The following is a 24,954-nucleotide window of genomic DNA, read 5'->3' on the forward strand; positions in this document are numbered from 1 at the left end:
ATGGAAATGTCACTATTAGTACACACATTACTTAGTATGCTCAGTGTTGCCTGTGACTCATGTATAAGTCGACCCCTATACTTTTATGAAGTGAATCAGACCTAAATTTCTTATACTTGAGTATATACAGTATTTATATGCAGATGCCAGAATGCTTGTCACATTGCTTCTGCACATTCCCAAAACTCCTTCCAGGACAAGCAATGGCTTGGCTTGTTGCCAGCACCTTGGCTGACTTTTGGTGGTACCATACAGCCAGTGTTTTCAGCTGCTAGGGTCACTCTAGATTAGGGATGGTGTTTTGCCCCACGGGAAGGGTTTTTAAACCCTCTAACTTCGCTCACCACCGTAGTGGGTAAAACGAATTGCAGCAAAACATGAGGAAAGGTTCAATAGTGCTATTTATTGAGCTACAATCCTGTTATAATAATGATCTAGGCTTGCAGAATCATAGTTACATTGCATTTGAGTAATTAGTGAGCATCAATATTATTTCTTACGAAGTATTGCAGCATCACCCAGAGAAGATCGGGGGACCTCAGCAACCTCGGAGGGGAAATACCTGGCGACGGCATGTCTGCTTGTCCTTCGAGAGTCCCAACTCCAAAGTATTTTCCCTCCTTTGGGCCTCTTGCACACTGCAAATCTGAATCTGAATCGGAGGTAAAAACTGATTAAAAAGCGGAATCTGAATCTGAATTGCTTGCAGTGTGCAAGAGGCCTTATATAGACAGAATTCAATGTCTGCGCAGGCGTAGAACATGTTTCATCCATGCACCTGTGCAGATAAGGGCGCGTGATCACCATGTGCTTGTATTAGTGCGCCTGTGCAGACACATGACTGCGTGATCACAACGTGCTTTAGAAGCGTCACAGAACACGTCTGACTATTGTTGCTAATGTGAAAACACTCTCATGGTCAGTCTTTCATGAAAATGTTATGGTTAGAAATATCTCATATGAGAATGAACAAATGTGTTATTTTGAATTATAACTGCCAGTATTGTAATGAACTATCATAGAACATCCAATACTAAAAGAAGTTAACATACAGATCATGTTAAAAAAATTAGCATATTGTGATAAAGTTCATTATTTTTTGTAATGTACTGATAAACATTAGCCTTTCATATGTTTTAAGCCTCATCTACACAGGTAGATGAGGCTGCGATCAGGCGGCTCGATTAGCCGCCGGATCGCCTCTTCCGCGTGCTCGCCGCGTCCCCCGGATTCGATTTCCCACTCGTCCCCGCCGGCGCCGCTTATCTTCCGCTCAATTCCCTGCCATTGTCCCCTCGCGGGGATCGAGCAGGGAATCGGCGGTGGGGAGATCCGTCCTGTCGGATCTTATCAATCAAGCCGCATCAGCGGCTCGATTGATAAGCCACATCGCCGCCGCATCTACGCGTGTAGATGCGGCTTAAGATTCATTACACACAACTGAAGTAGTTGAAAGCCTTTTATTGTTTTAATATTGATGATTTTGGCATACAGCTCCTGAAAACCCAAAACTCCTATCTCAAAAAATTAGCATATCATGAAAAGGTTCTCTAAACGAGCTATTAACCTAATCATCTGAATCAACTAATTAACTCTAAACACCTGCAACAGAGTCCTGAGGCTTTTAAAACCCCCCAGCCTGGTTCATTACTCAAAACCGCAATCATGGGTAAGACTGCCGACCTGAAGGCCATCATTGACACCCTCAAGCCAGAGGGTAAGACACAGAAAGACATTTCTGAATGAATAGGCTGTTCCCAGAGTGCTGTATCAAGGCACCTCAGTGGGAAATCTGTGGGAAGGAAAGTGTGTGGCAGAAAACGCTGCACAACGAGAAGAGGTGACCGGACCCTGAGGAAGATTGTGGAGAAGGACCGATTCCAGACCTTGGGGGACCTACGGAAGCAGTGGACTGAGTCTGGAGTAGAAACATCCAGAGCCACCGTGTACAGGCGTGTGCGGGAAATGGGCTACAGGTGCAGAAACAGCGGCAGAAGCGCCTGACCTGGGCTACAGAGAAGCAGCACTGGACTGTTGCTCAGTGGTCCAAAGTACTTTTTTCGGATGAAAGCAACTTTTGCATGTCATTCGGAAATCAAGGTGCCAGAGTCTGGGTGAAGACTGGGGAGAGGGAAATGCCAAAATGCCTGAAGTCCAGTGTCAAGTACCCACAGTCAGTGATGGTCTGGGGTGCCATGTCAGCTGCTGGTGTTGGTCCACTGTGTTTTTCAAGGGCAGGGTCAATACAGCTAGCTATCAGGAGATTTTGGAGCACTTCATGGTTCCATCTGCTGAAAAGCTTTATGGAGAGGATTTCATTTTTCAGCATGACCTGGAACCTGCTCACAGTGCCAAAACCATTGGTAAATGGTTTACTGACCATGGTATTACTGTGCTCAATTGGCCTGCCAACTTTCCTGACCTGAACCCCATAGAGAATCTGTGGGATATTGCGAAGAGAAAGTTGAGAGACGCAAGACCCAACACTCTGGATGAGCTTAAGGCCACTATCGAAGCATCCTGGACCTCCATAACACCTGAGCAGTGCCAAAGGCTGATTGCCTCCATGCCACGCTGCATTGAAGCAGTCATTTCTGCAAAAGGATTCCCGACCAAGTATTGAGTGCATAACTGAACATAATTATTTGAAGGTTGACTTTTTTTTGTTTTTTAAACACTTTTCTTTTATTGGTCGGATGAAATATGCTAATTTTTTTAGATAGGAATTTGGGGTTTTCATGAGCTGTATGCCAAAATCATCAATATTAAAACAATAAAAGGCTTGAACTACTTCAGTTGTGTGTAATGAATCTAAAATATATGAAAGTCTAATGTTTATCAGTACATTACAGAAAATAATAAACTTTATCACAATATGCTAATTTTTTAAAAAGGACCTGTAAATACCGAGAACAGTAATCTCTTATAAATCAATCAATAAGACATTCATGTCGCTTTTGTATCTCAGATGGTGAATAAGATGTAAACAATTCTGTGTTGATGCAGGGCTATGCAAATTTTAGATGCAAATATTTGCAGCTTGAAAACAGTCCAATCAAATCCCAACTTTGCTTCGATTTGTCCATTTTCAAGCTGCATTTGTTTGCATAAGAAAAGTACATAACCCTTCACCAACTCCAAATCATTGACCTCTTATTAATCATCGCTACTCCTGGCATTAGACAGTCGGCCACTTCTAGAATTTTTAATTTTGTTTCCCTGGTTTTAGGGAGTACCATTTGGGCATCAGGATTACAAATGCTTGAGTTTGGCACGAAGGTGGAAGGCAAATATAATTTTTGGGTCATCGCTAAAAGTGTGTGTGTGCGTGCGTGCGTACATACGTACGTGTACACGCGTGCATGTCTTAGTAGTCCTAGGGCCATATGCAATTCACTTTTTCTCCTAAGCTTTCTCCAAGGTGATATTTTCAGAATCATCAATAACATGCCCTTTAAAAAACCAGCAAGCAAACAAATGATCAAAATATTTTTTATAGTACTTTTTCACCTATTTTTTTGGTACTTTTTCCATTGCAAAGTGCGGAAAAGGTATTTTAAATTGAAGAAAAATTTTCCCATAATATTGGCCCATAATATTTATGGTTACGCTTTAGGAAGAAGTGTTTCATCAGTGTGGGTGGCTGAGAAGAATCGAGGAATTTAATGTTGTTTGCTAGAAAGGAAAGAAAAAACCTTCCCAACACCCAATATTAACCACCTCAATATTAACACCTTGACATCTATTACTGTCAGCTGAATGATGGGAGGAAAGAGATAACTTCTACAGAAAACTGTCAATCAACATAAAGGCCTCAATTCTGGTAGGGTTTTCAAACAAATTACCTCATGTACAGTAATTTACCTCATGAGGCAATGACATTTAGCAATTCTGGTAGGTTTTAGTCATGTTTTACCTCATGCGGTAAATTTTAGTCATGAATTACCTCATGCTGTAAATTATGCGGTAATTTGCATTGATTTTAAAATTAGATTGCCACATAATTACAGATTATTTTAAAGGGACTCTGAGCAGTGGCCTAATTTAAAAGAATACACTTACCTGGAGCTTCTTCCAGCTCACTGTAGGCGGTGAGGTCCCCCGGCATCCTCCTGGCTCCTCTCCTTCAGCCTCCACTGGGCCCCATTACCAGCGACACCCGGGCTTCGCGTCATCACGGCGGCAGGCGTGACAAGTCTGCGCATGCGCGGGTTTTCCGCGCATGCGCAGACCTATCACGCCGGCCGGTGTGATAACTCATTACTTCATTAACCAGGAAGAGGCGGCCCGGGTGACGCCGGTAACGGGGGCCGGCGGAGGCTGAAGGAGAGGACGCCGGGGGGCCGCGCCGCCTACAGTGAGCTGGAAGAAGCCCCAGGTAAGTGTATTCTTTTAAATTCGGCCACTGCTCAGAGTCCCTTCAAGACCTGCCTGTATCTGGCGGTCAATTTGTATGCAGTTTGCAGCTTTTAGTGGAGTTCCTATTCGGGCAGTGTAATAAAGAAGAATGGTAGAAACAAAACTCCATTTTTAACTGGATTTTTTTATAGGGGATGCCTATAAATATTCTTTTCATAGGCTGCTTGAGTACACCTTCCTACCTCAAAAATGTTTTCCAAAGACTACTAACTTATGGAAGACAATTAAAAACTACTATTATTTATTTACTGCATGCTTACCGCTGAAATACCGCATGGTTTATTTCACTTTATGCATTTACTGCATGTTTGTAAATGCAGAAAAATCTTTCAGAATTGCTTAAAAAAGAGGAAAATACCGCATGAGGTATTTTACCTACAAAAAAATATTTACCTCACATAGCTACCAGAATTGAGACCTTAGGCTGACAACCTCATTTTTAGGTTTGCCCTTTGTTTCAGAAATACGTACTTGGCACAGAGTGCATACGTTTCTCTTACTCATTTTATCCTGATAATCTCTAATTGTCTTCTTCCAGGTAAATCCTTGTCCAACCTGGCAGCTGATTCTACAAACCGATCAACTGCTTCCATGCCAAGGTCAGTGTTTTTGAGTATTTCCAATCGTATGTTTACTAGACTGAATTTCTCAAAGTGGCTATGCTTTATTTTTATTAACAGAGAAAGCGATGGAAAGAATCCTACCTCTGAGACCCAGAAGAAGCCTGATGATAGGTCCTTGCCAGAGACTGCCAATTTGGCGTCAAAGTCAGGAGAAGCTCACAGAAGAGTGCTTTGCTTTGATGGAACTTCTCGCACATCGGTCTCTCCATCTTCATCAAAAGGCCAAAAGAACAAGAATGACCCGATAAAAATCATGGAAGCTCCCTCAGAGGCCGGATCAACAGAAATAAATGTTTCCAAAGATACAGGAAAAACGGAAAGCTCAACTTCTTCATTGGAGAAGAATTCCAAAGGGGACATCATTGCACCTACAAAAGATCAGCCAGGAGAAAAGAGGTCTACAAGTTCAAGTGGTGGGTCCCCTGGTAACAAGGAGAACGTGTTGCGGAAGGGAGCAGAGAGACATGGAACAGGACAGACAGACAAAAAAATAACTAGCCAGGAAAATGTACGAGTGGAGAAAACTGTCAAACAGCCACAAGAAACTGTTAAAAGACAAACCCCACTACCGAACATCCTTAGGAGGACACCGCAAAAAATCTCCTCCGAGAGGGTCTGCTCAACCAGTCCTCTAGCAAAACAAGCAAGTCAGCTGCTGCAGGATATGCATTTCCAGAGTCCAACCTCAAAGCCACGTTCAGTGGGAGATCTCCCATTGCCACGGACACCAGGATCAGGGATGGAGGAGAAGGTAATGGATAACCATTCTGATCACTTACGGACTCCAGTTAGTAGGCTTTACAATGAAGATGGAGGCATGCTCAAACCTATGATGCCACCTACTACTCCAGACCTGCCCACATGCAGTCCAGCCAGCGAAGCTGGTAGTGAGAACAGTGTGAACATGGCTGCCCACACGCTAATGATACTCTCACAGGCCTCTATTTCCAAGTCTAGCAGTCACACGCCTCTGAAGGACAACTCGCAGCAATCCAGGTCATCCAAAAGCTCCGCCAAGAAAAGGAGGCTCGAGGAAACTAAAGACTATGAGAAGCGGCCTCATAAGAAGGAGCTTCTCAGTCCTTCAAGTTCACAGAGAAAGAAAAAAATGAAGGTAAGTTGTCACTTGGCTAAATATTTCTGGGTATAGAAGCCTCATGTAGTGTCGTCTTTCCACAGAGCTTTAACCCTCCTGGCGTTTTGCAAAAATCCGCCAAGGGGCAGCAAATGCGTTTTTTTTATTTTTTTTTTTTTTTGTCATGTAGCGAGACATCCCCCCAGCCCCTCCGATCGCCTCCGGCTCAAAGAACGGGATCTCCTGGAGGGCTTCCCCCGTCGCCATGGCGACGGGGCGGGATGACGTCATCGACGTCGTGACGTCAAGGGGGACTCCGATCCACCCCACAGCGCTGCCTGGCACTGATTGGCCAGGCAGCGCACGGGGTCCGGGGGGGGGGGGGGGGCTGCGGCGCGACGGTTAGCGGCGGATCGGCGGGTAGCGGCGGCGATCGGGCACTGCACGCAGCTAGCAAAGTGCTAGCTGCGTGCAGCAAAAAAAAAAATTATGCAAATCGGCCCAGTGGGGCCTGAGCGGTGCCTCCCGGCGGCATAGCCCGTGCTCAGCACGGGCTTACTGCCAGGGAGGTTAAAGAACCGATGTAAAAACTTCTGTAAAAAGTAGGGCTGTGGAGTCTGAGTCGGAGCAGTTTTGGGTACTTGTAGTCGGTCGTTTCCAGTGGCGTAGGGATAGCCATAGCAACCATAGCATTGGCTATGGGCCTGGCTGCCCTATGCCAGGAGGGGGATGCCCAGGGCTGACTGCAAAAAATTGCAAATTTTAGATGTATAATAACTGCTCTCTCCTGGGCCCTGCCTCCCAACATGCAGATGCATCTACAAACCTTTTCCCAGGTCGCTAAGAGCCGTAGGCAGGTGAGATGGGAACTATTTTTCCTCCAGTGTGTGATTACCGCCCTGGCCTAGCTGACAATTAATCTGTAGTTCTAGCCAGGGAGGAGTGGCTGCTGCAGCTGAAGTGTGCTGTGAGGATCCACCGTGACTGAATGGCTGTGCCCTGTCTTTTCAGTAAGTTTCACTTTTTGCATTTCTCTGCTCCATCTGAATCACTGAGATCTCTGGCAGTTTTTGGTCTTTGATCTCCCTGTCTCTGTGGCAGTTATTCACCCTTTCACTGCTGACCATTTATTTTTGTTCATTCACTGCTGTTTTTTTCAGCTCTCCAGTGCTGCACTAAGGGCTTGTACACCTCATAAATCGCCAGCACTATCGCAAGCGCTGAGCAATTTATGAAGAGTTTTTCCTTTGCTTTTCCCTGTTCTTTGCACTTAGAAAAGCGCTTTTCTAAGCGTTTTTGCAGAGCAATTAATTTTTTCACTTCCTGGCGTCGGTCAGGAAATGAACTTTTTCACTCGGAAATTAATAAATACAATGTATTTATTTATGAAAGCGCGGGGGAAATCGCTATTCAAACCGCTTTTTGAAGCGCTTTGTGATCTCACTATACCTTCCGTTGAGCAAAAATGCTCAGAAAATAGTAGAGGCAGCGCTTTGCTGAGCGGATTGAAAATGAATCGCTCACATGTGAACTCTCTCATAGGGAATCATTGCACAAGTGCTTTTGGGGCGATTTTTGAAAATCGCTGACGCTTAAACAAAGGTGTACAAGCCCTTATTGCTTATTGCTGGATCCCTTCTGGGTACCTTTTTATTCACGATGAACTGTTGCACCTCTGAGTGAGCCCACTCAGCGCACAGTCTTGTGATTGTTTTGCTCCTTGGTCTCTGATAAATTGCTCATATGCACTTTTTCTTGCTGTAGTTTGCACAGTTTTCTCCTTATGCATTTGGCACTTTGCTCTTATTATGCAGTTTTCTCTTTATGCATACAATACTTTTCTGTGCCAAAGTGCATTATACTGTAGGAAGTCCTCTTTGCACACGCTCCATGCACTGGATTCCTGCTATCTATCTTACCTAGGTGGTATATACTAGTTTAGGTGATTATTCTAGTTTGATATGATTAGTTGATATCTGACTGCAGCTTTTAAGCCTAGCACGCACATTCAAGTTTGATTGGCCAACCACCCAGGGTCAGGAGCATGGGGTATTTGGGGGACTACCTATACCGTGGGGTGTGGTGTATCTCTTGCTCACTATACTTGGGGGGGGGGGGGGGGCTACCTGGGACACAAACCTTTATCATTTTTTCTGGGGGGCGGGGCAATCAAAATTTAGCAATTTGGCCCCATGAATTCTAGCTACACCCCTGGTTGTTTCATAAACTGAGTCGGATGATTTTTGTATGAAATCCATAGCCCTGGTAAGTGTGATGCTGGGTACACACTATGAGATTTTCTGGTCGATTTACTGTCAGATTGATTATTTCCAACATGTTCGATTTGCTTTCCGATCGTTTTCCGAGCAGTTTCCGATCGATTTCCTATTTAACCTCCCTGGCGGTAAGCCTGAGCTCCGCGCAGGAGGAGATCTCGGCCCCTAGTGGGGCGATTTTCACCATTTAAAGTGCTGTACGCGCTCTGCGGCGATCGCACGCAGCGGTGGAAGAGGGCCCCCGCCAGAGCCCTGCGCTGCCCGGACCAATGAGTTCCGGGCAGCGATATGGGCTGGATCGGATGCGTCTGATGTCAGGACGTCGGCTGACGTCCATGACGTCATTCCAATCGCCGCCATGGCGACAGGAGAAGCCAAACAGGGGAGCGCGTTATATACGCGTTCCCCTGTTTGCTATTGTTGCCGGCGACGATCAAACTAGAGGGACACATGCGCCCTCTAGTGGAGTTTCATGTAGCTACTACTCTGGTAGCTTTACATGAAACATAAAAAAAAAAAAAAAAAAATTGGATTTCTGCAATTTTTGCAGAAAAAATAAACCGCCAGGGAGGTTAAGTGCACGGAAATTGATCGGAAACTGCTCGGAAATCGATCGAAAAGCAAATCGGACATGTTGGAAATAATCGATCTGACAGTAAATTGACCAGAAAATCTCATAGTGTGTACCCAGCATGAGACTAAGGAGTCTGAGCCATTTTGGGTACCTGGAGTCGGAGTTGGATGTTTCATAAACTGAGGAATCTGAGTTGGATGATTTTTTTTTTTTACTGACTCCACTGCCCTGAACTTTTCCAACTTTCTGACAAATTTTTTATGCTTTGGGAGTTAGATGAAATCAAATAACTGAATACGACTTGTCCATCCTGTTCGTTGTATAGTAAAACCCTGTTATGGTAAACTTAAAGGGACCTGGCCAAGTAGTTTACTGTTTCAGCATTGGTCATACATTGTATATTCATACAGGCGCATGGTTGGGACCTGGGGAGTGCCAGAGGTTTACCGTATCCGTTTACTATATTAAGATTTTACTCTACAGTATTATGCATGTCTAGTACGAAGATGCCCAGATCTTGCCATTTCTGAAAGTAAATGTGAATAGAATGTGGTAGAAATATTTGTTGTAGTCCAGTTTTGACTAATAAGTAAAAACAAAACAAAAATAATTTTCCTTGGAAGTCAAATTCTTCAATACATTGTGTAGTAGTTTGAGGATAAATTGGATTCCAGCGGTTCTGGAGGTGTGTTTAGCTTCTAAGGGTAACAATGTTTGATTTGCATATATTCAGCAGTGATGCACTGGGAGACATCTCGGAGCTCACTCCAACCTGAATTATCACAAATTCTTTCAGTTTTAAGAAAGAAAACTTTTTTTTTTTGTCTTCCATAGGATAAGAAAAAGAAACTGTATTTACATATTTTGTTTTTTGTTCAACCAACTCTAATTTCACCCACAGAAGCGCATAATGCCATGTGGCCCAACAATAAACGCATTCTGACACTTACTAATGTGCCTTGCCCTTATCAAGAATAAGATGGGTGTTGAAATGTTTTAGGCTAAGAGCCATATCGCCATTACTGAGTGATATAGGGCCAAATTAGAGAAATCAAACACACTTTTTTGCTGATTGCCATTGGATACACTGTCTGTGATTTTTTTTTTTTTTTTTTGTCAAATAAAACTATACCATGTGCAGTTAGGTTAGTGGCAGATGCTAATCAGAGGCTGCTACTGCTGTTAGCCTCTGGATGTGGCACTGCAGCTATGGCCTACAGGACACATGGTATTAACAATGGTAGAGAGCATTGGGGGCCGCCAGAAATGGCTCGACAGGCCGCATTTGGCCCTCGGGCCAGACTTTGGGCATGCCTGACCTAGGGGGGAGCTCATCCATGAAGGTTTGTTTAATTGATGACATCCAGCATAGCCAATGGTAGGCAGTGCATTATGATGGGTTTCAAAATACAAAACAGAACTGTAGGGCAAATGTACATCACATAACTTGGCATTCAGACGTATATTAAGCCTGCCATACACTGGCAGATTGTCACCTGATGTGCCTAAAATATAGCTGCCTCTCTGATCGACATCTGATCAGCTATGGATCTAATGCTATCACACACTGTACATTGAATTTTTAATAGATTTCATTATAAATGTATTCAAAATCTATGCTACCACCGCTCACCCAGAGTCTATGCCGGGGCACCACAGGTCTCCCCAAAGCTGTGTTGCCCCCCCCCCCCCCCCCCCGGGATCCCTGCAGAGTATTAGCGAACTCACTCACCTGTCCAGCCAACACGCTCCGTCCTGCATGCTTCTGTCTTCTCCTGATGCTCGTATTCCATGACCTGGCAGTGTTACCATGCCACCGGAGCACAGAGAATGGGCCCAGGGAGACTGAAGGGCATAGGAGGGAGCACATCAGCTGACAGGTGAGCGCGGTCTACTACCGATACTCTGCAGGGGCAATGGGGAAGTAGTATTCGCTGGAGGAGGACCTGTCACAGGCTCTAGGCCATGGGCATAGATACCACTGCCCCCTCGCCTTGCCCCCTTTTTGACATCAAATTTACATTCCTGTCTGATCTGTAACAGAAAAATCAGTGCTACATAGGTTCATAAAAATTAATCCGTAGATAGAAACCATTCAGCCCCCGGTGTAAAAAACTGCTTCTGTGACTGATCACCAACAAGTAAATTGGAGGCTTTACCAGCCCAGAGTAGCCTATATGATGAGACTAGAGAGCGTTCTGTATTGGAATCCCAGCGTTTCCAAATGACAAATCTGCTCATAACCAGGTCACAAACAAGCAGGTCTTCAAACGAATTAAAACCTCCCATCATTATATTCAAGGTGGCCAGTGTCCCCATAGCAGATAAGTATATACAAACACACTCTTAAGTGTAAACAGTTTAACCACTTCGCGTCCCTGGTCATTTTCACAATTCAGCTCAGATCTGATTACTTTGGCAATAACTTTATCAATAACTATCACCACTAAATGATCTATATATTGTTTTGTTCAGGACAAATTAGGCTTTTTGTGGCTGATAGTTGTTTTCAGTAGGTACCTTATTTTCTATGCATTTTAAAATGAAAATAGGGAAAAAGTGAAACAAAATAGATAGTTTATTCACTTTCATACATTATAGCTTTAATGTAAACAGTCCTATTGTACATTAAACACTCACATTTTATTTGTCTATATCTCCTGTTTATTAAGGCTAATTTCACACCAGGACGTTGCGTTAGAGGGGGCGTTAAGGTCGCATAACATCCCCCTAACGGAACGCCTGGTGGTGCTGGATCTGGACGTCAGAGTGAGCCGCGTTGTGCAGCTCACTCTGGCGTCAGTGATGCCGTGATGCGCACTCTTGTGCGCATGCGGCATCACGTGGTCCCGCGGCCAATCGCCGCACAGAGCGGCTGCTCCAGGAAGTAAACACTGCACGTCATAACGTGCAGTGCATATTAATTAGCCATGTGCCTGGCCGCTCTCCGCTCCTCCCCCACATTACTGAGCATGTGCAAGCAGTCTAACGCGGCTCAGCCGCGTCCAAAGTACTGCATGCAGTACGTTGTCTTGTGACGCAGCGTTACAATGTAACGCAACGTCCGCACTGTGAACAGCCCCATTGATTTTTCATTACTGTGCGGTGGGCTGCGTTACAGGCTGCTCTAACGTGCGCCTGTAACGTCCCACTGTGAAACCAGCCTAAGGGCCCTTTTCCACTATGAAAAGCGATCGCGATTGCGATCGCGATTCCAATCGCAATCGCATTTCAATTTCCACCATGCGATTGCGATTGCGATTGAGCTACTATATTCATTATAGTCCAGCTCAATCGCATACAAAACGCGGCAGGACGACGATTGCGCTTTGACCAAAATCGCATCGCAATCGGATCGCACTAATGGAAATTGCGGCTGCAGTTTCCATTAGTTTAATGTACCTTGCGATTTGCGATCAGAAGCAAATCGCAAATCGCAGGCTAGTGGAAAAAGGCCCTTAAACAGTTCTTTTGTTTTGACAATGTATTAGTAACACATTGTATACACTACCTAATAGTTACATTTGTCTGCTCCTAAATGTTTATTTTTCCACTTGTTAATTCATTAGGCTTGCCATTGAATTCCCTAGGGGAAGGAGAGTGCTTTTCTTTCATTCTGTTACAGCTGTATAGCATTTTTATCAGTTCAGAGATAACAAAACAGTGTTATCTAGGATTTTGTAGGGAAGAGAGTGCAGAGACTTATTTTAACGTCCTGGAGCTTCAATGGGTTAATATGAAGCTTCCCTCTTTAAAATATAAGCAATAATACAAATGTCACATATAGGGCCCTATAGTCTAGGGAACCCCAGGAAGTAAAATGTTCTCTGCAATTATCCCACAAAGTAAAAAGAATGGTGCTGCCGGTCTCCTTCCCAACTCATTTTGCCTCCTGGCGTCCTCAGGGGATCAAAGAGACAGGTGGTGGGCACCGAATATGAGTTCTTACCCCAGTCAATATGGATCCCACATACAGTAATTACCTTAATCCGTTTGTCGTCTGTGTGTTTTAATTCATGGAACGCACACTGAGGGGTTTCATATGCTGAGAAGGCAGAGCAAAGTAGTGTATATCGCTCCTAACCAAAATGCAACCGGGAAAGGCACGCAATCTGGAACTGCAACCGGAAATGTATTGGAATTATGATCCGACTTCCATGTTGGGGCACCAATCTTTGGCAGATTCAATTGCAGTGACCAAAGCTGCTTGGAAAATGTCATTGTGTATGGGCTCCTTCAGAGGGTTTTAACCCTGAATTAGTTTTGTTGCACCCTCTGAGGAAGGGACTAAAAGGACTATGTTAAAGGATCAACAAGGTACACACACACATAAACTGATGCCTCAAGGCCACTCTACACGCAGTGGTGTTCTCGACTTAGAAGCACCTGCCGTGTGCACAAGGCTTCAGTCTGTCCCCAATGAAGAAAACTATGGCTTCAGAGGTATTTGGCCAACTTTTCCATATCTTAACACCGTTATTGGGAGTTCTACTGATTTCCTAAATCTGCTTCTTGAATTTGAAAGAATCATTCATACAATGTCATCCAACAACACAGAATCAAAAATCAATCAAGTAGTGGCAATTCTCTGTAACCCGGAGGGTCTGGACCTTCTCACACTAGAGCGAGGAGGTGACCCGTCATCAACGGTCAGTACCAGCTTGTGCAGAAGCTCCGCCCCTTCTTGCACGCTTACCAGTGTAACTTCATTGTTACGTGGTGCTGGAGAGGATCAAAGTGTTTGATTTTCTCCGATACTTTGATTCACATAGGGTGACGCTGTGCCAGAATGGATTTGGCAGCGGCCCTTCTAGCAATCAGCCCAAATGCGCCTAGGTTATATTTGTATTGCGCAGCCATAGAGGATAGGGATGGCGATTATCAAAGTGTCAGACTTAGTCCAACACTTTGATCTTATGGGGTTGACGCTGTGCCTGATTTTATCCAACAAGAACGCCATCTATCTGCAGCCAGTTTTCCTATATTATTCTATGCCTGACATTGGTCCTGTTGAGGAAAATGCCAATGTCTTGACATAGTCTGGCATCGGATTGGAAAGGGTTACAAGCAACTTTCAAGGTAAACCAACGTTGCTCACATCCAGAGTCCATTAATGACCTGGTAGAAATCATTGCCTTCCACGCACAATGAGACTTTCACACAGGTGTGCCTGCTCTTGGCCCGAGTGGTTCCTCCTGTCGTCATCAATACACCTGGAAGTTGCTTTTAATAAATTGAAGCGGATATTGCCATTGAGGTGTACTGCAGGTGTGGAAGAGGACACGGCCTACAGAGAGTTGCTGCTACTGGATTGATTTTGATTCTGTGTTGGATGAGAGGCTTTCAGTGCTGCAGATTATGCCTGAACGATTTTAGGAAAAAATTGCATTGAGCGATTTCTGTCCGAAATCACGGTTTGGTTTCGATTCACGATTTCATTCAAACATTGTTCCCCTTCTCTATGTGCCTCTGCCCCCTCTTTTTGTGCACCGTGTCTCTTTGTGCCCCATTTGTCTGTGCCCCCTCTGGGTCTCTCTCTTGTCCCATTTGTGTCTCTCTGTGCTCGCTCTGTCTCTCTCTCTCTCTCTCTCTCTCTCTCTCTCTCTCTCTGCGCCTACCCTGTGACCCCAAGCTGCGGCAGTGCTGGACATGCCTTCCAGCAAGAGTCCAGCGATGCTCATCTATCCACTTCGCCTCCTGCAGGCTCAAATGCTTGGCATACTTCCTGTATGTCATGTGACCTACAGGAACCAGGAAGTATGCCGTGCGCAAGAGTCGGCAGATGGCAAGAGAGGACGGACAGCGTTGGACTCGTGTGGAAGGTATGTCCAACACTGCCAATGCTGCGGGCAGCACGTGCCCGGACTTGGGGGAAGTTTGAAGCCACTTTTTCAAACTTCCCATGTGGAGATGATGTCATCACAAAAAGTGCTGCTTTGACGATTCTGAAATTGTGATCTTGGTGATCGCGATTTCGATTTAAATTTGAGTTATCTTTCAGGCCTGCTGCAGATCTAACAAACTACCGTACATTAAATGTGGTCTATTGCATGGATAGTCTTCTGTTGGCAGCTGGGCACTGCACTCCGTCAAGTGAATTCTCTCGGATCTTACAACCATGAGGGGTGCGATCATCTTTTCCATCTATAGAGTATCTGCTTCCAGGCATGAAAAGTCAGTGTAGAGACCACCTCCTCTACAATAACCTCTCTCAGGAAACTCCGTATACATCATGTTTTAGGAATCTGTCGGCCAAACAATTTTTTTTTTCAACACATCCCCTTCCCTGGATACAGTATACCTCAATTTAGGAGTAATTCCATAACCTGTGGATCATGTCGTCCTATTTCTTGAGGGCCTTTTCACTCTGGCACGGTGCGGTAAAGTTGCCGCACTGCTACCTCAGCCTAATGTATCCCTATGGGGGAGTTTACACTCCCCACACTGCGGTACGCTGCGCCAGTATTGCCTGATCTAATGCTAGCGCAAAACTACGTTACCACTTGTCTCCTGCGGCCCGTAAGTCATGTTAGTCTGTGGCGGCAGTTTTTTTTTTTAAACAGTTGACAGTGCGGAAGCGTATTTTTACAATACACTTCCGTGCACCCCCTGCTTGGTTTGATGGGGAAAACTGCATACTTGTTCCCTGAAGGCCTGCTTCTGGCGGTGCAGCGGGCATGACGCACACCGCATCGATGCTGCTAGTTTGCAGTGTAAAACTGGCCTGAATGTACAGGAGCGTCTTATAGATCCGTTTCAGTCAGATTTTAATTAGATTCTGTGCAGGGCTGCTGCTAGAGTACAAAGGACCCATGGGGCCGCTTGGGGCCTCACCCTCTGCAGGGTCCTCGGGTCTCCCTTGCTGGGCTGCCCTGTGCTGTGCCAGTGTGTCTGCAGGGTCGCTCTGTCTGCAGGGTCGCTCTGAGCTGAGGCTCCTTTCCACACGAAGTTGGTCAAGCAGTGGGAACTCACATGTTCACGATCCAGCTCCGAATCTCACTGCTCTCCTCTGCTTAGCATCTGGTCACCAAATGGTTCTAGCTGGCACCTCCCATGATGACATCATAAGGCGCCCACTGGAACTATGGTGACCGGTAGCTAAGTGGCAGAGGAGAGCAGTGAGATTCGGAGCTGGATCGTGGCCATGTGAGTTCCCACTGCTTGCCCAACTCAGGGCAGAAAGGGGCCTCACCTCGGAGCATCCCTGCAGACACACTGGCACAGCACAGGGCAGCCCAGCAAGGGAGACCCGAGGCGTGGGTCGCTTGTACCCTAGTGGAAGCCCTGATTTTTGCATGTGGGAAATACGCATGCAAACTCAAACTGTCTGAACTGCGAGATGAGGCTGACTCGTCCATACTGGTTTGTTATTTTTCCCTGGACGAGTCGAGCTCATGCATGCTGCAAGGAAGGTTAAAGTCCCTCTTTAGGGCTGGAGAGCGTCCTGGTAAGGCTATTGTCTTTGATCTGGCATTTGAGCAAACAAGAGTTTGAATTCTGGCTCAAGCCAGTATTTAAAACAATAAGTAGTCTTTGGGCAAGGTAATGATCCTGGTTGCCCTTGGAGCGAGTCTTAAAGGGAAGGTCCAAGCAAAAAAAAAAAAATGAGTTTCACTTACCTTGGGCTTCTACCAGCCCCATGCAGCCATCCTGTGCCCTCGTAGTCACTCGCTGCTGCTCCAGTCCCCCGCTGGCAGCTTTCTGACCTCGGAGGTCAGGGCCGAATTGCGTACATTTTTACACATTCCCGCTAGTGCAGGAACATTAACACATACATTTTTACGCGTTAGTGGTGCAACACATAAATTTTTGTTCCTGCACTAGCTGGAATGCGTAAAAATGTATACAATGTGGCCCTGACCTCCGAGGTCAGAAAGCTGCCAGCGGGGGACTGGAGCAGCAGTGAGTGAGTACGAGGGCACAGGATGGCTACATGGGGCTGGTAGAAGCTCCAAGTAAGTGAAACTCATTTTTTTTTTTTTTGCTTGGACCTTCCCTTTAAATGGGTTCTCTTCCATATTTTAAAAAACAAAAACACACCTGGGGCTTATATTGGCCCCCTGCAGCTGTCATGCCCCGCGCCGTCGTCCTCCGATGCTCCGTTTCCCGCCGCCGGCAACGGTCTAATTATTTGTCTAACTAGACGGATAGAACTGCGGCCGCGCACGTGTTCGCTCCTGCGCGTCAGCGGGAGCTTACTGTGCAGCACAAGGAAACTTCGTACTGCGCCTCCACAGTAAGCTCCCGATGAAACCAATAATTACACCGGTGCCGGCGGCAGGGAATGGAGTATCGGAGGAGGACGGCACGGGAAATGACAGCTGCAGGGGGCCAATAGAAGCCACAGGTAAGTAAGTTTTTTTTAAAATATGCAAGAGAACCTAAACTGAGAAGTATGTGGATTTTTTTCCTTTTAAAATACCCGTTGCCTGACTCTCCTGCTGATCCTGTGTCTCTAATACTTTTAGCCACAACCCCTCTCTACAAGCAAGCAGATCAGGTGTTCTGACTGAAGTCAGACTGGATTAGCTGCATGCTTGTTTTAGGTGTGTGATTCAGCCACTACTGCAGCCAAAGAGATCAGCAGGACTGACAAGCAACTGATATTGTTTAAAAGGAAACATCCATATCCTTCTCAGTTTAGGTTTCCTTTAAGTGGCTGCAGCTCTTGCGTTTTGAGTCTATCCGGTGAAAAGCGCAATATAAATATTGCCCCATATGCAACTATCTTTTTCTTCTGAGTTACCTCCTAGGAGATACATTTTTCATCTTCAATTTAAAATAACGTTTTAGCACTCTGTAATGAAAAAGTATCAAAGTAGGTGAAAAGTGCTCTCAAAATTGAGTAGTTACTTGCTTTCTGGTGGTTTCAAAGGCATTTTACTGACAAGTTTGAAAATCTCACCCAGGACAAAAATCGGGTGAAAAAGTGAATTGCATATGGGCCATTGTGTCGTGTCTTTACAAATCGGTAACATGCTTCTCCAGGTAGGATAAACTGATCATGACTAGTGCCAGCTAGCAGTGACTAGTCCTGCTCACTAGGCACATTGTATGGAGGAGGTTGTTCCCACCTACCCAGGAACCCCCCTCAACTGTAACCCCTCCCCTTTTGTGTTCCAGAAACAGCGGAAGAAGAGCTCGGACAACTTCCCCTCCGGGATGGATGTGGAGAAGTTCCTGATGTCCCTTCATTACGATGAGTAGCTCTGCTGTGAGCTCCTCCTGCACAACGTACCTTATAGCGGCAGCCATGTAATTTATACGCCATGTATAGAAACCTGTAAATAGATCGGTGGCTTTTATAAGGTCACGGCTGTTTTGTAAAATGAAGGCACTTGCTTTTTGTTGCGGTTTTGAGTTGTATATATGGGATTCCTGTGAGGGGCAGGGCAGTCAGAAGCTCCGCCTCTCTCCACAAATCCATCCATTCAGATTAACAGAAATGTCGGTTACAATTTCCTGGTTGTCTTTTTCTCTTCATTGCTCAGCATTTTACTAATATCTTTGTATTAAAAAGAAGGTTCTGTCAAACTTTTACATTGAAATCTGTTTGGCTTTCTTTTGCAAGACACCATAGTCTTTTGAGGCTTGGTTTACACAAATCTGTACATTTCCAGTCCTTTCCGGTTTGCATCAGTTTTACCTGACCACACCTTTTTAGCTGTGACCGCATCCATGGAAACTCATAAAAAGATGCTCTGTCCTGTCAGTTGGCATCAGTTTTGTATGTGTGAGCCAAGCCTAAAAGTAGTCTAGCGATTCTGATTCAATTCACAAAGCGAACGTCTTCAGTATGATTGATTGAAAGTTAATTAGTGACCCTCACACTACAAGCCATTCACTTTCACTAATCGATCTGACTGATGTTTCTCCATGCTCTGAATTCAAAAATCGCTTCAGTTGATCCAATGACATTTGAACAGTAGCTGGATCCTGTGTGACCGAATGATATCTTGCATCGTGCTCGGTTGACTAAGCTGTTGATTTGCCACATATCGACCACTTTTCATTGATTGGGCATACTAAAAAACACTTCATAAAATAATCGAATCAAATGGTCGATCGTACAGCCAAATCGTTACATGTCTGGCCACCTTAATACTGATGCCTCAAAGAAGCATGCTGCTTTCCACATGTGTTTTTGAGCTCAACCATTGGTCTGCAACCCCAATATGAGTGTTTGAATTCCACTATATGTAAGCTTCAACGCATGAAGACCTGCTCGGGTGCAAAAACCAAAGGGTCAGTAAAATACTCCATTTGGTGTTTTAGACTTGAAAAAATTGCACGACTTTGATGTGGAAAGTTATAACGCCAGGAAGGTTAATTAGTGTTCACCTTGTCTATGATTGGTTTCCTCCTATAACCTTCTGTATGGCTGTTATGTTACTGACAGCTCCAGGCTGGGGATAAATACTGAACAACTTGTTTTGCCGCATGCTCTATTCTCTGTAAATTGGCATTTGGGGAATTTACCTCACAAGTCAGTCTACAATACACAATGAGATTTTACAGCAGATTCTGTCCAATTGATTTTCTGATTAATTTCCATTCACTTCTATGAGAAATTGATCAGAAAAACAATCGAAAATCAGAATGGACATGTTGGAAATTATCTATTGAACCATCCATGAATTGACATTTCACAAAATGTTTGATAAAATCAGTTTTTTGCTATAGCCCATGTAGGTAATATGCTTAGTGAATTGCAGCCATAGTGCCATTATTGATGAATCTCTTTATGCCACTGGGTACTTCCTGCCCAAGGGCTCGTACACACAACCACTGCAGGTGGCTGTGCGTTACATGCAGTAGTAAAGCTTAGCACTTGTGTGTATTTCCATTGCAGCACTGATCCTGTTCAGCCACACTGGATGGAACAAGGCTGTGTTGGGGAGACAGATGCATGCAGCAGTTCTTACTGATAATGCAATACACAGTGTCAGTGATAATGTCAGGCAGTGCAGTCTTTGCTCTTCTGACGTATGAGTATTGCATACAGTACACATTGATGAAAGGTGCACAGTGACACGTGTGGTGGATATGTGACCAGAGCAAATTGTCATTTTACAGTCTACATTCAGCTGCTTTTAGTATAAGGCCCCGTTCACATTTGCGTTTTGGCAAATAAACGGACCGGATCCTGACCTGATCCGAACCGTACAGTTCCGATCCGGATCCGGTCCGTTTGTATCAGGCATGCATCAGGCTGCCATCCGGATCCGTGGGCAAAAAATAGCGAAATTTTAAAAAAAAAAGTTGGTCAGCAGAAGGTGCACCTGTAGAATCAGGTTCCTCCGCTGTAGGCCTCACCTCCGACATTCTGCCAAACAGCTCCAGCATGTCTGTCACTGCTGCTCCACTCCAGACATGCTTGGCCCATGTGTCCCCATCCGAAATGGCCGCTTGGATACGCATAGGAAGTTGGGTAGAACGTCAGGTTTTTGTAGGCAGTGTGTTCTGTGCCTTCCGTTTCTCATTGGTTTCTGTGTTCCTGATGGTGCTGTCAGGCTCAGGTCCGGCTCCGGTCCGGGTGAGTGGGCCGGAGATCCGGACACAAAAAATAGCGCATGTTGGAAAAGAGTCCGGATCCGATCCGGCTCCGTACTGTACGGAACGGACACGTGTGAACGTCCGCATAGACTGTACATTGCTACGTACCGTTTGTACAGTATGCGGTCCAGATCAGATCCGGAAAATCCGGATAGCGAACTCTAATGTGAACCGGGCCTTATAGTAAATGTTGTGCTGCTTTTTTTTTTTGGGGGGGGGGGACAAATAGTTAAAGGGAACCTAAATTGAGAGGGATATGGATGTTTTCTGTTAATCAATACCAGTTGCCTGGTAGTAGCTGAATCACACCTGAAACAAGCATGCAGCTAATCCAGTCGGACTGCAGTCAGAGCACCTGATCTGCATGCTTGTTCAGGGGCTGTGGCTAAAAGTATTAGAGGCACAGGATCAGCAGGTAAGTCAGGCAACTGGTATTATTTTAAAAGGAAAAATCCATATCCTTCTCAGTTTAGGCTCCCTTTAGGCTGTTTTCACAGTGAGATCTTAAAGTCCCACGTTACAGCAGCCTGTAGCGCAGCCCAACTCACAGTAATGAAAAATCAATGTGCTGTTCAGAGTGCTCACGTTATATTGTAACACTACACGTTGAATGAAAGTGCAGCATGCTGTGCGTTATACTGGGCTTTAGCTGCGTTAGACTGCTTGCACATGCTCAGTGACTAGCCACATGGCTAATTAATATTCACTGCACTGTGCTGATATAACCTGGTAGTGTTGTCCAGATCATGAACAAATTGTTCATTTGATCTGGATCTTTTTTGTGAGTCGAATCATCCGGATCATCACAATGAACGATTCGGTTCACAGTGGATATCTGTCTGGAAGAAACAAGAACATACAGAATGTACAGTACAGGGAAAGTCCTGTTCTGCTAGTCATTTCACTCAGTTTGCTTACCTAGTAAAATGATTCGGTTCAAAGATCCGGATCTTTTCAATCATCTGAATCCTTGAAAAGATCCGGACTTCTCATCACTATCCTGGAGCGGCTGTTCTATCAGTATAGATAGAATGAAAATAGCGCACCATGAGCTGCATAACGTGGCTCAATCTGACGTCCAACTTCAACACCACCACGCGTTGCGTTAGGGGCACGTTATGCGACCATAACGTCCCCTATCACGCAACATCTTGGTGTGAAAGAGGCCTCAAGTTACACATGTGTGTGGTAAATGCCTCAATACATAGCAGTAAGTGTCAGTTCAAAGATGGCAGTGCTTGGTATTTAAAGTGGATCCGAGAAACTTTTACTCATTGCATAAATGTGTTCCTTTCATATAGTTTATAGGGCAAATACTTTTTGTTTTAATACTCGTAATTCCCTATAAACTAAACAAGCCTCACCCACAGCTTTTCACAGTGCCTTGGCATTTTCAGACAGTATCAAGGGCTTATAGGAGCTCAGTCTAGGGAGGGGGATGTGTTTCTAGCTACTGATTTCAGAGGAGGAGGAGAGGGGACTGAATTTCCACACAGGGAAGCTGATAGCATATCCAGCCCTCAGCCTGTGACAAACAGAACATGGCTACCCTCATTGTATCACATGAATAAATATTCATAAACTGTTTGCAGCTGTGTAAATATAAACTTTAAAAAAGATATATATATAGACAGTTACTTGTTATAGTTTAGTTTTTCATCTCAAAATTTGCTTTAAGACCAGCCTGGAGCGTAACTTACAATCAAACATACAGTAAAAATGACTGACAAAGCAGACAGTCGATACTGCTGCTCACTCCATTGGTGCTGATATATAGCTGGGTGGTAGATCATAACGTAACAAAACACAGATGCGGAAGATCAGCATTTCATTAGCTCAATTTTAAGCTGCATTGTTTTCTTTAAATGTGCATATAAGCCAGAATCTTTAGGATCTAGAGATGGTCAATGAGATGTCAATATTTTGAAGTGCATGCAGGATTATGTAAATTTGTATGCAAATATTTGCAGCCTAAATTGACCAATTAAGTCCTAAGGTTTAAATTATCTGGTCCATTTTCAAGCTGAATAAATTTGCACACATTTTACAGAATCCTGCACGAACTTGGAAATATTTGCATCTCATTGATCTTCCCAGAATTATGCAGCTTCAAAATAGACCAGTTGATTTCCACAAAAGTGGTACAGTATGCAACTGGCCCATTTTCAAGCTGCAAAATCATGCATCAACTCAGATTTACTTCTTATTGGTCAACTCCACTGTTATCCATGAAGCATATAGAATACCAATTAGTTTTTTTTCAACACCATCAATAAAAGGGTGCCCACTTTCAGTGAATCTGAAGTGGAAATAAATTCAGAGATAATGATTTGTATGTGTAGTACAGATGAGTCTCATATTGTTTCCAGTACATGAAGAGTTAAACTTCATTTATCAATGCAAAAGAGCTTCTCTGAGCTCTGACCTAGCTTGGTCAGCCACAGTGTTTTCTTGACCAATTATCTCACTGTTTAAGTTTTTACTGCAAGAAAATACAAAGGCTCATCAGCTTTACTGTTTCATAGTTTAAAATACAGTTTGTAAACTGCAAATATTAGAGAATGAGGCAATATTACAAAAATAAAGCTGTATAATGAAAATAAAAATGGAAAACAAAAGTTTGCTTTCTTAAAACAGAACAAATTAGCGATAATTTAGGTTGGAGTTTGCTCTGAGATGTCTCCCTGTGCACTACTGATCTATTAATTATCCGTACTACACATACAATTCATTATATCATAAGCTTTTTTTCTGCTTCATTTGCACTTTACATAACCAAGTAGCTCTACTTGCCAATCTACAGATCATCACATACACCAATAATATCAAAGCCAAGTAACATTGAGATCAGATATAAAGTTTATTGAAATAGATGGTTGCAGAGGTATAGGCAAAGAGCTGAGATGGGTGCTGAAGCCTGCGTGATTGTAGAACAACTTTATTTGGTTGACTTATGTTGAGCTGACAATAGCTGCAGGGTAAGCATTACAAAATCTGTTTTTTTTTTTAAATAAAAACTGGATAAATAGAGGGTTATGAAAAAAACCTATGAGCTGTGATCCCTTTTATGTATCATCTCATCCCCAAGCTTCAGACTTACCACTGCTGCTGGTATAAGTCGGGAACGTTGAAGGGTCGGATGCCACTGCTGTAGCAAAGGAGGGATCTAGAGGAACCATACATTCACAGGATCCAGTCTTACTGCAAATCCAGCTGTAGCAGCATATGCTGAACTACATGTCCCAGCCTAACCGCTGCTCAGAATATTTACTGCCTTGGCAGCTGTAGCATGGCTACGTTTCAAGTTTGGTTTCCCTGCAGTAAGATAAGGTGTCCCTTTTTAAGTAGTTTAGTTTGAATTGTCCGGCTATAACATACATTGTTCTTCTGTCTTGAAGGAAGACAAATGTAACAGATCAAACCATACACTTTATCACTTGCTGGAGTGTTACAGTTTCTCAATCAGGATTGCTGAAGCACCTCCTCCACCATTGCAGATGCTAGCCATGCCAAACTGTCCCTTCTTCAGAGTGTGAGCCATGTGGCCAACGATTCTGGCCCCGGACATCCTGCAGATGACATACACAAGTCACTGTGTGAGTGTATAACAAGTGGGGGTAAACCATGAAATCATTCTGCCAATGCAATTTTTTATGAAAATGGTGCAAGATTTTCAAGCTGCCTAATGTCTGTAACAGGGCTGTGGAGTCAGAGCAATTTCGGGGTACCTGAATTTGGAGATTTCATAAACTGAGTTGGATGATTTTTATACTAATTCCACAGCCCTGGTCTGTAAAGAATACGTATAGGTACAACGCCGGTTGGCTGCAGGGTAGGCCGAAGAAAACCTCAGCCTGCTGCCACTCAAATCTCCAGCAGTGTAAAATACTATTCCCCCCTCTGAGTTGTTGCAACTCAGCGGGAGTTGTAATTCAGGGTCTGATGATCGCTGGAACCCCAAATTACCCTTATGCACCAAACACAGTATAACATTACAGCTAGGGTGGCACCTAGTTTCGGCGCTATGTGCCAAAACCACCTGCTTAGTGACCATCTTGGGGAAAAAAAAAAAAAGCCCAACGTTTACCTTTCACTGCTCCCTTGTGGTTAGTTCTATTTTTGCATAAGGGCAATACATGGTGCAGAACATAAACCACCTGAGCTTTGAACTACAGCTGTCCTCATAAAAATGGCATATACCCATGAAATTCAACTTATGTGCCAGAACTACTTCCCTGTACAGGATACAGATAGAATTTATATTTCCAGAGGCACTAGGCACAACCTCACTGCCTCAGTTCCCAAATATCAGCCCCCTAGGCCTGTGTTAGTGTTTCTTATTATAGCTCCCGCAATTAGAGTGCTCCCTTTTAATAGTGCTTTTTCCTATACTGCCTCACTATCATACTGTGTTTATGACTCTTTCACCAC

At 44.3% G+C, this 24,954-nt stretch overlaps 2 protein-coding genes across 2 annotated transcripts in view; one reads left to right on the forward strand and one right to left on the reverse strand.

Annotated features, from left to right (window-relative positions):
• NPAT (nuclear protein, coactivator of histone transcription) overlaps positions 1-18,507 on the forward strand; it is a 56,504-nt gene extending 37,997 nt beyond the window's left edge. The window contains exons 16-18 of the mRNA XM_068266891.1: positions 4,958-5,018; positions 5,100-6,156; positions 18,091-18,507. Coding sequence (XP_068122992.1) covers positions 4,958-5,018; positions 5,100-6,156; positions 18,091-18,174 — 1,202 coding nt within the window. The 3' untranslated portion in view covers positions 18,175-18,507. The remainder of the gene's footprint in view (positions 1-4,957; positions 5,019-5,099; positions 6,157-18,090) is intronic.
• Positions 18,508-23,359: 4,852 nt separating this feature from the next.
• The window catches only part of ACAT1 (acetyl-CoA acetyltransferase 1), a 41,906-nt gene continuing 40,311 nt past the window's right edge, over positions 23,360-24,954 (reverse strand). Inside the window, exon 12 of the mRNA XM_068266892.1 lies at positions 23,360-24,092. Coding sequence (XP_068122993.1) covers positions 23,972-24,092 — 121 coding nt within the window. The 3' untranslated portion in view covers positions 23,360-23,971. The remainder of the gene's footprint in view (positions 24,093-24,954) is intronic.

Source organism: Hyperolius riggenbachi, chromosome 2 (genome assembly GCF_040937935.1).
Source record: "Hyperolius riggenbachi isolate aHypRig1 chromosome 2, aHypRig1.pri, whole genome shotgun sequence".
Taxonomy (NCBI): domain Eukaryota; kingdom Metazoa; phylum Chordata; class Amphibia; order Anura; family Hyperoliidae; genus Hyperolius; species Hyperolius riggenbachi.